Source organism: Salvelinus alpinus, chromosome 32 (assembly GCF_045679555.1).
Source record: "Salvelinus alpinus chromosome 32, SLU_Salpinus.1, whole genome shotgun sequence".
Classification (NCBI taxonomy): Eukaryota; Metazoa; Chordata; class Actinopteri; order Salmoniformes; family Salmonidae; genus Salvelinus; species Salvelinus alpinus.
This window is the reverse complement of record NC_092117.1, coordinates 12,725,661-12,740,626: the sequence shown is the minus strand read 5'-3', so window position 1 is coordinate 12,740,626 and position 14,966 is coordinate 12,725,661. Positions and strand designations below refer to the sequence as shown.

The 14,966-nt window shown below is 45.9% G+C and overlaps 1 protein-coding gene across 7 annotated transcripts in view; it reads left to right on the top strand.

Annotated features, from left to right (window-relative positions):
* The window catches only part of LOC139562318 (ubiquitin carboxyl-terminal hydrolase 54-like), a 101,137-nt gene that overhangs the window by 55,319 nt on the left and 30,852 nt on the right, over positions 1–14,966 (top strand). For all 7 annotated transcript variants that reach the window (XM_071379922.1, XM_071379921.1, XM_071379918.1 and 4 more), the window contains one exon: positions 13,186–13,278. In XM_071379922.1, coding sequence (XP_071236023.1) covers positions 13,186–13,278 — 93 coding nt within the window. The remainder of the gene's footprint in view (positions 1–13,185; positions 13,279–14,966) is intronic.

Genomic DNA, 14,966 nt, shown 5'->3' with positions numbered 1-14,966 from the left:
TCTGCTTCCCATACTTCTGGCTTCTCATACCCACATTTTCAGATTAGTCCAATTTCTAATCTGTCAGTGATATGAAACTTTATGCCAGATCTCATTATAATCAGCCTTTGTTCCTGACTAATCCCTCTACTGATGCAATACTGTAATTACAGATTCTCATGTAGTCCCATACAATGTCAATCCATTGATAACTATAAAACAACAATAACAGCAATTAATTTGTTCTACTGTAAAACTGTCCATTATTTGGTCGTCTTAAAATCCAACCACTGCAAGTCACCACACCAGCAAGTCACCAAGTCATCCTTGAAGGACTCATGTTAAGTAAATGATTGGTGAAGTAGGCTTGAGTCTTATGAAATGCCTGGATAACCAGTCTCGTATTAGTGTACTCATAGATACTTTACTTGACGTAGTGGGTTGGAGACTCTTGTCCACTCTCTCATCCAGAAGGACTCAGCCTGAACAAGTGGCTTAAGAAAGTGGTTCTACCATTGCCTTCTATAGGACTGCTGCCCAGGCACTGACAGCTTGACTGGGAGGACCCACTCACACCGTACTTCGGGGGAAATGGGAAAGGCGGTTCCAAAGTTTAATATGGTGCCTGCCAGGCAGTCAGTCGCCTGTGACTTAAGCCAAGCTTCTAGTCCCCATAAACAATTGTCAGACAGATGCTGCCATGCACCATAATTACCCAGCCAAACAACCTGTCATTAGTTTTCACTCTATTTTTGGATTACCATATAATCAGCCAAATTGAAATACAGAGGCTTAACTGACTGATAATACCGCCAAAGCTACAAATTAGTGTCAGTTATGAGTAAGGAGACAGAGGGGGGGAGCTGATAATGTATTGTCTGCTGCTGGGAGCCATAACAATATGCTGGAACAGCGTATCGGCAGCCCGGGGGCGAAAACAGTAATTTTTTGTCTGAAATTAAATGCTGTGCGTTAACTAGGCTTCATTAAGTTCTCTGATATTGTCTCTTATTTTGCCTACACATGGTTTAACAGGCATAACTTTGTTGAAAAGGTCATAATTTGGGAACCTTTGAATATGGGCATATAAAAAGGATTTAAGCAAATCATTTCTATGCTGAGTTGGAAGTACACTCTTAGAAAAAAGGATATTTGGACGTCCCCATAGGAGAACCCTTTTTGGTTTCAGGTAGAACTCTTTTGGGTTCCATGTAGAACCCTCTGTGGAAAGGGTTCTACAGTACGTGGAACCCAAAAGGGTTCTACCTGGAACCAAAGGGTTCTTCAAAGGATTCTCCTATGGGGAGAGCTGAATAACCATTTTAGGTTCTAGATTGCACTTTTTTTTCAAAGAGTGTACTGTATGTCAGTCCGTTTGCAATCCACTGTGCATTTAAATGTGTAATCTGGACATATACATATTGCTATATGTTATTAGAATGGTTTCATTTCAGTCCATTTCTGAGTTTAAGTTTGGTTAAGCCTATTGTACAGTATTGTTTTGTAATGTTAATTTGCTACAGCTCAAAACACTTCGATTGATGTCCAGTACCCACCATGTTAACAGAAACCACTTCTGGTAGCTGCAGTACTCTGGGCTTAATTGAAAAGCCCTAAATCACTGCCGCTGGGTGAAAGGGTTTATTGAAACCTGCCATTCTGTGTTTGCTTAGAGGAGAGGATCTGAGGTACCTACCTTTGAGAGATGACTTAAGCACTTACGTACAAGTTCCTCCCTATGTGGATGAGCATCAGTCTGTGATGGAACAGAATCTTACTTGTACCTTCGTTGGCAGTGTAAATACCTGCCTGACGCCCGAACAGATAACTTCAGCTTTACCCCTCTCTAACATCACCGCTACAGTTTTATCTAATCATGTTATTTTGAGTTTCTGAAGCATGCTATGCAGGGACGCACGAAAGGCCATTGTGTTTGAGTTCACATTCTTCATCAAATGTTTGAAAGTAAAACCTTCATACCGAGGCACATAATAAGAACCAGTTGAGTTACAGGAAATGGGAGAGGGGAAAACATGAGAGGAGGAGAAATGTAGCGTCTAGACACCCCCTGTGTTTGTAAAAACGTATCTGCATGTAACTCTCACCCATCAGTCATGGGTAATGGCTCAGTTTAAGATTAAGGACCTTCTGGCCTTAACTAATTAGCATCCTATCATGTGAAATGAATCCAAAAGAAATGTCAAGACTGATATGTAACATTTGAACAGGACACAACGAAAACATGTATAAACTATCTTTAGATTGATTGCAACATTCTAGTGTCTCGTTTCCTAACACCCGGCATTGAGCATCTAGGCCTATTTAATTGACAGCCTATTATTTACAGTAGGGATGGCAGTTTGCAATGATTTATTCAAACATTTGAATATGTTAATGTAGTCTTACAGAAGAACAATCTTTCTGCTGAAGGATTTGCCACTCAGTTTTCTATGTGTTCATCAATTCCCTTGCTCTCATCCAGACTGATCACATATGGGGCTGACTACCACAGCAAATCGTCTGTGTTGTGACTGTCTTAGCATATCTGGTTTTAAAAGATGAAGCAATTGAGTAGCTCCTATTAAAGCCGTGTTGAAAAAAAGGGGCATGGGAGCATGTAAGTCACTGCGTTGAAAGTTTCATTGAATGTCCTATAAATCCCAGGGGGAAATCATGTCACTCTTTCATAAGATGTCCGATTTAGCGCTGAAGGACCCAGTTCCATTCGAAATAGGACATTATTTCTGCCAAAGGACAGCTCCACAATACTCTCTGATATTCCATATCGGAAAAGAAGTGGCCCATGGCATCCCTCTGTCAAGTAAATGTTTTCCAGAATGAAAACTTCATCAGATGGAAATCTGTCCAATCTAGTGGTCCTGTGTGTTTTGGGTATTTGGGCATCTGTCTTTCATGTGTTCTAGGGCTTGAGATGGAAGGAAAAAACAACTATGACATAACCCATTTCCTGTCACGACTCACGACTGGGGCAAGCAAACAAAGCAAAGCATGCCTACTTCCTGGTGGCAGCTTAGTACTTCCGGTGTCCTAATGATCCCTGGAGACTTGAGTTAACAGCTTGAGTTGAGCATTTGTCTGCTGTTCAGAATAGCCTTGTGGTGTTTGTTTTGATTATAGTAATTACTTGCACAATTTGTCTCTGTCTGATTTGGTCATATTTCTAGCCTAACATTTTTCCTACAGTTGCTTTGAGCTCCACACCTTCTATTTAACGATAGATACTGTCCATAGTTCTGATTAAGTGCAGTGTTGGGAAAACATGAGAAATATATCACCTGACATACCATCTCAGGAAACAGATGTCCTGCGGTTCAACAGAGCCCTTCTTCCTCTCTCCCTCCTCCCTCTTTCCTTCCATCAGTTCCTCACTCCTTCCTGCCTTCTCTTTTTCACATGCACTTCATGATAATGCAGAAACAAATAGTCAACGACGGCTCTTTTTTTCTGCTGGGCTATCACTTTCCTCCAGAGCTGTCCAGTCGGGATGACTTTGTCATGCTCTCCTGCCTCTCTCATTTCCATATCATGTACAGAAAGGGGCCCGGGAGATGCCTCGAGGCCAATAGGAGAGCAGCATCTGTGCCGTGTGCCTTCCTAACAACCCTCTCCTCCACGCTCCACAGTTCAACAAGGACACGCAAACCTGGGAACAAATATGTTGAGCTTCACTTGCCTGACTTGAGCGGCGTGGCGTGCAAGTGTTGTATAATTGTGCCCAAAGTGATCAAGATAATGTATGCTTGGAATACCTAAGGGCCTCACAGGGCCAGTAGAAATGGCACGTTTGTGAATTGTAGTAGTTGGGTCTGTGCTCAGATGAGGAGTAGAGTTGTTCTGACATCTGATTAGGATGAGGGAAAGGGCTGGAACATCGCAGTAACAAGCAGCTATGTCCCATGTTTGCATACAGACAGACACCTGTCTTCCTTTGGCCCTCCTATCAGTGGCGGTCGGTGCCATTTAAGATGAGGAGGACAATGATTTTTATATGAGCATGTCCTTATTTCTATTACAGCGTATCGGATGACTGTCATTCATGTTCCAATCACCCATCACCCAGCTCAATGTAATATCGATAGGTTTAGGCTACTACATAATACTAACATTTTCCCTATACCCATCATGAGGTTACTACAACCTAGCCTATGAATTAAAGTTTACAACATAGGTGCACGGGTCGAGAAGGTGACAGACAGTGACACATTCAATGCTGCCTTGCACACTTTTGCCCTGCATCTAGATGATTTAGGGTGTAATCATTAGTCCAACAGTTGCAAACAAATTCAGGTATGTTTATCCCCATTTTGTTCCGTTTGTTTCCGTTTAAGAAAGGTTTTTCAACAGAATCGGCTGAATGAATACACACTTTCATAGCAACCACATACAAACAGCATGATCACTTTGCTCGTAGTAATTCCTTCTTGCATCTACGTGCTCTCCTCCTCTCTCCCCTTTTCCCTTCGCTTGTGGACTTCAGTGCACAACACATCAGCAGTCTGTGACCAGGCGAAATAACCTTTCCAAGCCAAACCTACATCGTCACCATAATAGCTAATGTCATAGTCAACATAGCTAATAGAACTTATGCATTAGTAAACCCACTACAATCATGCAGTACAGTGTACAGTCAGCAAGCAGTTTAGCATTTACACCAGCAGGCCCCGGTGGCAATAAATTCATAAAACCAAAAGCGTACCTTGACATGAAAGAATTCCAATGTTGGATAGCCATACCCAGCTAGCTAACATAACATCACTCTCCATTTGAGCCAGGTATTTTATTTTATTTTTTTACCTTTATTTTACTAGGCAAGTCAGTTAAGAACAAATCATTATTTTCAATGACGGCGTTGAAAATGAAAATTATTGCGTTGAAAATGAACTGCCTTGTTCAGGGGCAGAACGACAGATTTGTACCTTGTCAGCTCGGACTTCGAACTTGCAACCTTTCGGTTACTAGCCCAACGCTCTAACCACTAGGCTACCCTGCCGCCCCGATTTAAGTAGGATTAACTAGCTAGCTGCATTCACTAGCTAAGTAAGTGAAAGTGAAAATATAGCTAGCTCTCTCTCTCTCTCTCTCTCTTGCTTCTCCTTCATTTTTTAAGAAATGTATTTGTTCAAAACTGTTCAACAATTGTCCTTCTCTCTCTTTGAGTCAACTACTCACCACATTTTGTGTACTGCAGTACTAACTAGATGTAGCATATGCTTTCAGTACTAGATTAATTCTCGGATCCTTTGATTGGGTGGACAAAATGTCAGTTCATGCTGCAAGAGCTCTGATAGCTTGGAGAACGTCCTCCGGAAGTTGTCATTACTGTGTAATTCTGTAGAAGGGGGGTGAAAACCATGAGCCTATTAGGTTTTGTATTGAAGTTAATGTACCGAGGAGGGCGCAAACTAGCTGTTCTCTGGCTACACAATGGTGCTACTCTACAGAGTGCTGTTGAGGCTACTGTAGACATTCATTGCAAAACAGTGTGTTTTAATCAATTATTTGGTGACATTAATATTTTTAGTATAGTTTTATTCAAAAAATGTATGTTTCACAATTTTAATTTGTATGAAGTTCACTGAGGTGAATGGTCCTCCCCTTCCTCCTCTGAGGAGCCTCCACTGCCTTTTACCAATCCCATATGGAGAGGTACCTTCCTTTTCTGCTCTCTGCTTTGTGTAGTACAGTTGTGGACTGGACAGTGTTTCCATCCTGGACATCTGTCTCTAAGACTAACAGACCACCACAAAGAGAGAAGGGCTCACAAACCTGGGAAGAATAGTCTGTGTGCGTCGGAAGAATGCCATGGTCTGGGTCTGCACTCCGCAGTGGGAGAACAAGCAACATATTGGACCTGGTAGGGGGCATAGGACAGGAAGAAAAACACAAACCAGGAATTGTGCTGATTGCGCATTATGCACATATGATTCCATTCTCTCTCCATGCAATATAGACTCAAAAGCTATATTTTCTGTTATTCTTATTAACTTAGCCCTTGTACAAGAACTGCAGTAACACATACTACTTGCACACAGACACTGATACCATACCGGCCACTGCTCATGAAGGCGGAGAGCTATTCATCATGGCCTAAAAAGGTTTTGCAGTCACGCCTCCACCTTCGGAATAAAATCTGTCATGCCACATGTTCTTTCCTAAGTCTTGTCTGAGGGGTAGCCTTGGAATGAGGTGGTACCCTGAGTATTGTGATGCTCACCCTTCTCTGATTGGGTGAGTAAACCAGTCAGTGTTGTTGGGTCTTTGGGGTGTGATTGGTTGCATAGTGCCGTACATGCTGCACCGAGGCAGGCTGGATGGAGGGCTAGCTACAGGAGCCTTTTCCATGTGGAGGAGAGGTTAGAGATGTTGATTTAGACTGCCCCTGGAAGTGAAGATGAAACACTCAGTTTAATAATGTAGGGATGTGGGTTTGATGTGTGTTTGGGCGGTGCATGCATGCGTGTGTGTGTCTCCATATGTTTGTGTTGTTAGGGTTAGAAGTTGTCTGTTTTCCCCCTCCACTGCCACCTCCCTTTCTCTGCTTAAATGTAATCTGCTAATCCTGCTTTAAGTGCTGTCGTCATGGCAGCATTAAAGCTGGAATTTTGCTATTTTTGTTATATCATCGATTTGCATCTCGTCCAGTCGGATTTTCCCACTTTTTATGCTTCTCGTTCCTGGATCAGTTCCCTGAAACACTTTTATCACAAGTGATGGCTGACAGATTGAAGGCATTATCAGGGACAGGGTCACACAGAGTGGCAACACAGCAGGGGTCTCATAAATAAACTGAATATACATTCCAACGATTCTGGAATGGATGAGAGGAAATTCCCAATGTCTCCGATTACATACTTCAGAAAAAGAACTGAAGGCCTGTGGTATCACACACTCAGTACCATTTCTAGTTTTCCTGTTGCTGATGTTCAGATTGTTTGGTGCATAGATGGAATGTTCTGGCATACTTTTTGCCAGACTGACGGGCACACGATGTTACATATGGTTTCACCTGGCATTTGACCCCAACTCACAGCTCTTTGAGTCTAGGTGAAACTGAAACTCACATATTTGGCCTCATCCAGGTGTTGAGGCAGTCCTTTGCATTTCTGTGAAGCTGCTGCAGTGCAGATGGTCTGGTGTATTGTCCGGTTATGAAACCTGGAGGAGAGGTCCAGTCAGGACTTGTTAAGATCTGGGAGATGTTAATGTGTGCGTGTGGCTGACAGCCTCTTTATGGCTGTCTTATAGGGCATAACCAGCAACTTCTCGTCTTAAGATACTTCTCAGGATAGAACTCATCTCTCATCACTCTCTTTGAGATGTTTAGATCTCAATGTGAGCGTTTCCAACCCCCCAGCCTCTGGCCCAAATCTTGCTGATAGCCTACTCAAGGGAAGGGTGTACTAACAAAACAATGTTTTGCTGTCCATAGTGACAAAGCTCTGGAAGGTTTCCATTTTGAGAATTTTGCCTCGTATATCATTCTAAATTTATAGGCCTGTACAAAAAAAAAATTGGGCCACTTAAATTACTGTGTTTGACACACTGCCTTTTTTTCATCTGGAAATGATTGCATGTCAAATCTAATTTTATTTTATCACGTACCGAATACAACAGGTGAAATGATTACTTACAAGCCCTAACCAGCAATGCAGTTTTAAGTAAATATATACTAAATAAACTGAAGTTAAAAAAGTAACACAATAAAATAACAATAACGAGAGTCACTTTACCCCTACCTACATTTACATATCACCTCAATTACCTTGACTAACCTGTACCCCGCGCATTGACTCGGTACCGGTACCCCCTAGATATAGAATCATAGAGGCCTGTCAGTCTCTGTTAACCTAACACCCATGACCTTCCTTTTTCTATCTCTCTGTTCTCCCTGTCTCAGACACTACCACCTTCACATTTTTCACACCAATCATGATCCACCCAAAATGATCACCCAATACTGTACAGTACAGCTGTGCTATCTTAATTTGATCCCTCTGTTGTCACAGAGAATTTAAAAAAGGCTTCTTAAATCAGTAATTTCCACTTTAAAAAGTCAGACTTGATTTATCCTAACTAAAAATGGATCAACCCCTACTTAAATGTCCATTAATTATAATCCACATAATAATTTGCAATTCTTGTTGCTGCAGACTTATTTTCCTGCTGTGAGAAACTGGTCAAATTATAATAGTACATCTGTATGTCAATAGCACTTATGCATAGATAATAAACAGAGAGTAGCAGCAGTGTAAAAAACGGAATAATAATAATAATTTATATGCTTGATGTTGGTAAATGTTAATCAAGGAACATCTATTAGTTTTATAGTTCAACCTCACAGTTCTTGTACTTCTTGTATCTCAGTCAGCAGTGTCACAACATGGTCCTTAAACCGCCTCAGTGCTTTTCTCTACTGCTTCAGGCAACCAACTTATACCAGCTGTAATTACATTTACATTTACATTTAAGTCATTTAGCAGACGCTCTTATCCAGAGCGACTTACAAATTGGTGCATTCACCTTATGTAATAAGCTAAAGTCCTTTCAAATGTAGTGACCATGATTGTGTTTTATCACGCACTTGGACAGATTGTATATTCACGCCTGAGGAAGCATGCAGCGTCAAGAAGTGGTATTGGTTCACACTGTCCTGGAGTAGTCCTGGAGGAGTCTCTTGCCTTGCAGAAACTGTTAGAGGAGGTCACCGGAGGTCAGCTATATTGACCTATGGAGGCCTGTCATGCTCAATGCTGTTGATTGCTATTAACCCGCTCCACTGGGTACTAGTGCTGTAACGCCTGGCTCTGCTGGAGGCCAACAGATGCTCCAGGCTTGCTGCTCACTGAGGTATTACTCATGCCTCACCACACTCACTATTTATCCCCTAATGTTGTTTGAGTTTAAATGAATTGAAGCAATGTTTTAGTTTGAATACTTATGGGAGAGTTTGGATAGCTGTTTACACCGCTGCATAAATGTATTGGCGTACAGTATAGGGTGACAATTGGTTGCATCATGATTGGTGTTTCAATTGATTGAAGCCATGTTTGACATACAGATGTACTATTATAAATTGACCAGTTTCTCACAGCAGGAAAATAAGTCTGCAGCAACAAGAATTGCAAATTATTATGTGGATTATAATTAATGGACATTTTTGTAGGGGTTGATCCATTTTTAGTTAGGATAAATCAAGTCTGACTTTTTAAAGTGGAAATTACTGATTTAAGAAGCATTTTTTATTCTCTGTGACAACAGAGGGATCAAATTAAGATAGCACAGCTGTACTGTACAGTATTGGGTGATCATTTTGGGTGGATCATGATTGGTGTGAAAAATGTGAAGGTGGTAGTGTCTGAGACAGGGGGAACAGAGAGATAGAAAAAGGAAGGTTACGGGTGTTAGGTTAACAGAGACTGACAGGCCTCTATGATTCTGCTCAGTGACGTGTGGCAGCCTGGCAGCAGGACCATGACATGGGCTGTCACGCCCTGGCCTTAGTATTCTTTGTTTTCTTTATTATTTTAGTTAGGTCAGGGTGTGACATGGGTATTTATGTGGGTTTTGTAGTGTCCAGGGTGATTGTAAGGTTTAGGGGGTTTATTTAGAGTAGTTGGCTTTATGTTTAGTATAGTTGTCTAGCTGTGTCTATGTAGAACGTTTGTAGCCTGTATGTATGTGCACAACGTTTGTAGCTTCACGGTCGTTTTGTTGTTTTGTTAGTTTGTATAGTGTTTTGTGTCGTGTTCATCTTCGTGGTGTTATTAAAAGAAGATGGCTTATTTTCCAAATGCTGCGTTTTGGTCCGTCTCTCAACCACACGATCGTGACAGAATTCCCCACCACAACAGGATCAAGCAGCATGATCGGAACCAACAACAGCGGCAAAGTAAACAGGACTCATGGACATGGGAGGAGATCCTGGACGGCAAAGGACCCTGGACTCAGCCAGGGGAATATCGCCGTCCCAAAGCGGAGCTGGAGGCAGCGAAAGCGGAGAGGCGGTTTTATGAGGCAAAGGCAAGGCAGAGTGGCTGGAAGCCCGTGAGTAACACCCAAAAATTTCTTGGGGGGGGGGGGGGGGCTAAAGGGGAGTGTGGCGAAGCCGGGTTGGATACCTGAGCCAACTCCCCGGGCTTGCCGTGGAGTGAGAGAGCGTCGTACTGGTCAGACACCGTGTTATGCGGTAAAGCGCACGGTGTCCCCAGTACGCGTGCTTAGCCCAGTGCGGGCTATTCCACCTTGCCGCACTGGGAGGGCTAGGTTGGGCATCGAGCCGAGTGCCATGAAGCCGGCCCAACGTATCTGGTCTCCAGTACGTCTCCTCGGGCCGGCGTACATGGCACCAGCCTTACAGGTGGTGTCCCCGGTTCGCCTGCATAGCCCAGTGCGGGCTATTCCACCTCGCCGCACTGGCAGGGCTACGGGGACCATTCAACCTGGTAAGGTTGGGGAGGCTCGGTGCTCAAGAGCACGTGTCCTCCTTCACGGTCCGGTATATCCGGCGCCACCTTCCCACCCCAGCTCAGTACCACCAGTGCCTACACCACGCACCAGGCTTCCAGTGCATCTCCAGAGCCCTGTTCCTCCTCCACGCACTCTCCCTATGGTGCGTGTCTCCAGCCCAGTGCCTCCAGTTCCGGCACCACGCACCAAGCCTCCTGTGCGTCTCCAGAGCCCTGTACGCACTGTTCCTTCTCCCCGCACTCGCCCTGAGGTGCGTGCCCTCAGCCCGGTACCTCCAGTTCCGGTACCACGCACCAGGCCTACAGTGCGTCTCAGCCGGCCAGAGTCTGCCGTCTGCCCAGCGGCGCCTGAACTGCCCGTCTGCCCAGCGGCGCCTGAACTGCCCGTCTGCCCAGCGGCGCCTGAACTGCCCGTCTGCCCAGCGGCGCCTGAACTGCCCGTCTGCCCAGCGGCGTCTGAACTGCCCGTCTGCCCTACGCCGTCTGAACTGTCCGTCTGCCATGAGCCTGCAAAGCCGCCCGTCTGCCATGAGCCTGCAAAGCCGCCCGTCTGCCATGAGCCTACAGAGCCGTCCGCCAGACAGGAGCCGCTAGAGCCGTCCGCCAGACAGGAGCCGCTAGAGCCGTCCGCCAGACCGGATCAGCCAGAGCCTTCCGCCAGACCGGATCAGCCAGAGCCTTCCGCCAGACCGGATCAGCCAGAGCCTTCCGCCAGACCGGATCAGCCAGAGCCTTCCGCCAGACCGGATCAGCCAGAGCCTTCCGCCAGACCGGATCAGCCAGAGCCGTCAGCCAGCCATGACCAGCCAGAGCCGTCAGCCAGCCATGACCAGCCAGAGCCGTCAGCCAGCCATGACCAGCCAGAGCCGTCAGCCAGCCATGACCAGCCAGAGCCGTCAGCCAGCCATGACCAGCCAGAGCCGTCAGCCAGCCATGACCAGCCAGAGCCGTCAGCCAGCCAGGATCCGCCAGCCAGTCCGGAGCTGCCGTCCCTCAGCCCGGAGCTGCCGTCCCTCAGCCCGGAGCTGCCGTCCCTCAGCCCGGAGCTGCCGTCCCTCATCCCGGTGTTGCCCCTTATCCCGGTGCTGCCCCTTGTGTCGATGTTACCCAAAAGATTAAGTGGGGGTAATATGAGGGTGGTCATTTGTAGGGGGAGATATAAGCTGGGATTGACTATGGTGGGGTGGGGACCTCGCCCTGAGCCTGAGCCACCACCGTGGTCAGATGCCCACCCAGGCCCTCCCCTAGACTTTGTGCTGGTGCGCCCGGAGTTCGCACCTTAAGGGGGGGGCTATGTCACGCCCTGGCCTTAGTATTCTTTGTTTTCTTTATTATTTTAGTTAGGTCAGGGTGTGACATGGGTATTTATGTGGGTTTTGTAGTGTCCAGGGTGATTGTAAGGTTTAGGGGGTTTATTTAGAGTAGTTGGCTTTATGTTTAGTATAGTTGTCTAGCTGTGTCTATGTAGAACGTTTGTAGCCTGTATGTATGTGCACAACGTTTGTAGCTTCACGGTCGTTTTGTTGTTTTGTTAGTTTGTATAGTGTTTTGTGTCGTGTTCATCTTCGTGGTGTTATTAAAAGAAGATGGCTTATTTTCCAAATGCTGCGTTTTGGTCCGTCTCTCAACCACACGATCGTGACATGGGCACTGTGGGGTCAGGGTAGACACTAGACAGGTGGGGGTGGGCCCTGTCCCTTTGGGGGTGCCCAGGCAGGGTGCCAGATGGGAGATGGTATGCCATGGACCTTACCGACAGGAAACTGCCAGGGCCACGTTTGTTCCGCTGACAACCCGCATCTCCGCTCGACCTGGGCAAGCGTACATTCCTCAAAGTGATAGGCTTCAGAGGGGGCCTGCTACTCTCTCACACACATATACCCAAGACACACACACACACACACACACACATTCTCTCATTCTCTCTCACCTCTCTCTCTCTCTATTCCACCTTCTGTCCCCTTCTCCCGCGGTCTAGCGCGTACTATCTCTTTCTCCCTCTGTCTGTCTCGCTCCCCCCTCAGTCTTTATTCCTTCTTCCCGTAACTCCCGGCGAGGCGTGCAGGATTCCTCCATGCTGAGGGGATTAAGTGCCTGGGAGGGCATCAGGGATCTGATTGGTGAGGACCTGCTCTTGTTCCTATTGGATGGGCGTGGGACAGTGCAGCAGTGGTGGGCTCTCAGAGCCAACGGGGGATTGGACAGGACAACAGTGGGCACTACTGTGGTTGTGTAACTAACCTCAGATCCAGGGAGGGACATCCTTTAGCATCAGGTACGAATTAGCGAGGGAATTCCACTGGTTTTTAGAGTTAGATTTCCACAGATTGACAGTCCCTGTTCTCTCTAAGGGTTTTGAATCTGTGAAAAGCTTTGACCTTTGGAGCGAAGCTCCGGCACTTAGAGAGGGTGGGAAAGTCAAACGCAGGCGACGCAGCGGAGCAAGTGTTTGTCACACGCTCCCGTTGCATTTTGTATCAGACACGCACTGCAGGGATGTCGACCATCTGAGGCAGCAGCGGAGGCGACACAGAGACAATCTGACTGTCAGCTTTGTCTCTCTCAGGGGTTCGATGGAAACACTCTACCAACCTTCTAATGTCCTTTCTGTTGTTTACTCAGTAGACAACTCAGACTCCGTTTAGAAATCAGGAAATGAGAAGGCCTGAGGAGCGTTTTCATGTTTTGTCTCACTCCTTCCTGCTCTTGTTTCCCACAGGTCCTGTGGCACCTGGACATCTTTCGCCGGAGCTTCCGGCAGCTGACCACACACAAGTGCATGGAGGACTCGTGTATCTTCTGTGCCCTGAAGGTAAGAGTCTAGACCTGTGGGTGGAGAGAGGATGGGGCCTGTGGGTGGAGGAGTTGATTCACTTATTCATGAATCCTTTCCAGGTAATGCCTTCCAAAGAATGCAGATAGAGGATGGTTATTTTGGTATTGGACTGTTGCGTTTATTTTAACAGTAAATCTAGGAGTATTTTCTTAAGTGACTTTTGTGGATTTAGCTGAGTGCCCCCAGAGAGATGGAGGACCATGCCTTTGAATGTGAACATGTGTATCTCAGCATGTGAATTGTCAGTAAGTAAGTAATCTACCCTGGTGTGGACAGGCAGTGGTTGGATGCCTGGACAGTGGTTATGGATTGTGCACCATGGATCTCTCTCTGACTGTCAGACTCCTGAACAGCTAATCAAATGGCTACCCAGACTATTTGCATTGCCCCCCCCCCACTCCCGGAACGCTGCTGCTACTCTCTGTTATTATCGATGCATAGTCACTTTAATAACTCAACCTACATGTACACATTACCTCAATTACCTCGACACCGGTGGCCCGTACATTGAGTCTGTACCGATACCCCCTGTATATAGCCCTGCTATTGTTATGTACTGCTGCTCTTTAATCATTTGTTATTCTTATCTCTAACTTTTTTTTGGTGGTATTTTCTTAAAACTGCATTGTTGGTTAAGGGCTTGTAAGTAAACATTTCACTGTAAGGTCTACACCTGTTGTATTCGGTGCATGTGACAAATTTGATTTGATTTGATTTTTGACAATTTGATTTGATCTGGACAGACTGCCGAATGTAGATCATTGGCTTTAGCCAGCTCCCCCCCTCTCTTTTTTCCTTTCTGTCTCTCTATCTCCCTTACACTCCCTCTTTCTCCCCCTTTCTCTCTCACTCTGCTCCCTCCAATCCCCCCTCTCATCACTCTTTCTTTTATTATTACATTCCATCTAATGTGCAGGAATGCCACTGGCACTCTCCATCAAACGTTCAATATCTCAGTTGGGAATGAGAGGCTCTCTCCTGTGCTTTCCCCTGTCCGTTTGTCTCTGTCGGTCTCTCTGTCTGTGAGGAGTGTGACGGACTCAATGGTTCTCTCTCTGTTTCACCGTGATGGTCCGTCTCGCTGTCTTAACGTGTCCGTGACCGTCTCCTTCTCACTGTGACCAATGACCATTCTCTATATATCTCACCATGACCGTGTATTTCTGTCTGAGTGTGGTCTATCAAACTTAGATGTTACGCAGTACTGGACTCTGTCGGGCGTTCCAAATCTCTGTCCAATTGTCTGGCTGGCAGAACCAGACTAGCTTTGCCTCTATGCTACTTTCATTACACCACAAGACTCATCCTGTGGGCCAGAAGTTATTTTTCTTCCTGTTTTGAGTCGCTGATTTGATCTTAATGAGGAGGTGTCACAAACTCACACACACCCGAGGTGACAGTCGAGGCTGCGTAAATGCCTTTTGAGTGGCTGTAGGATGGCACTTCACACACTCAGCCGTGTGGGATTTTTTACCCCCAAATGCAGATTTAATGAGCTCTTGTGAATCTGAGTGGTGTGATCTGCGATGCATTAGGGCTGCAGGGCCATCAGAGGGGTTTGATGGTGACATTTGAAGGCATTTCTGATTCCTTTGTGGGCCTGTGGCAGGCAGGCAGGCAGGCAGGCAGGCAGGCAGGCCGGCATGGCTTAGAGCAGCTGAATC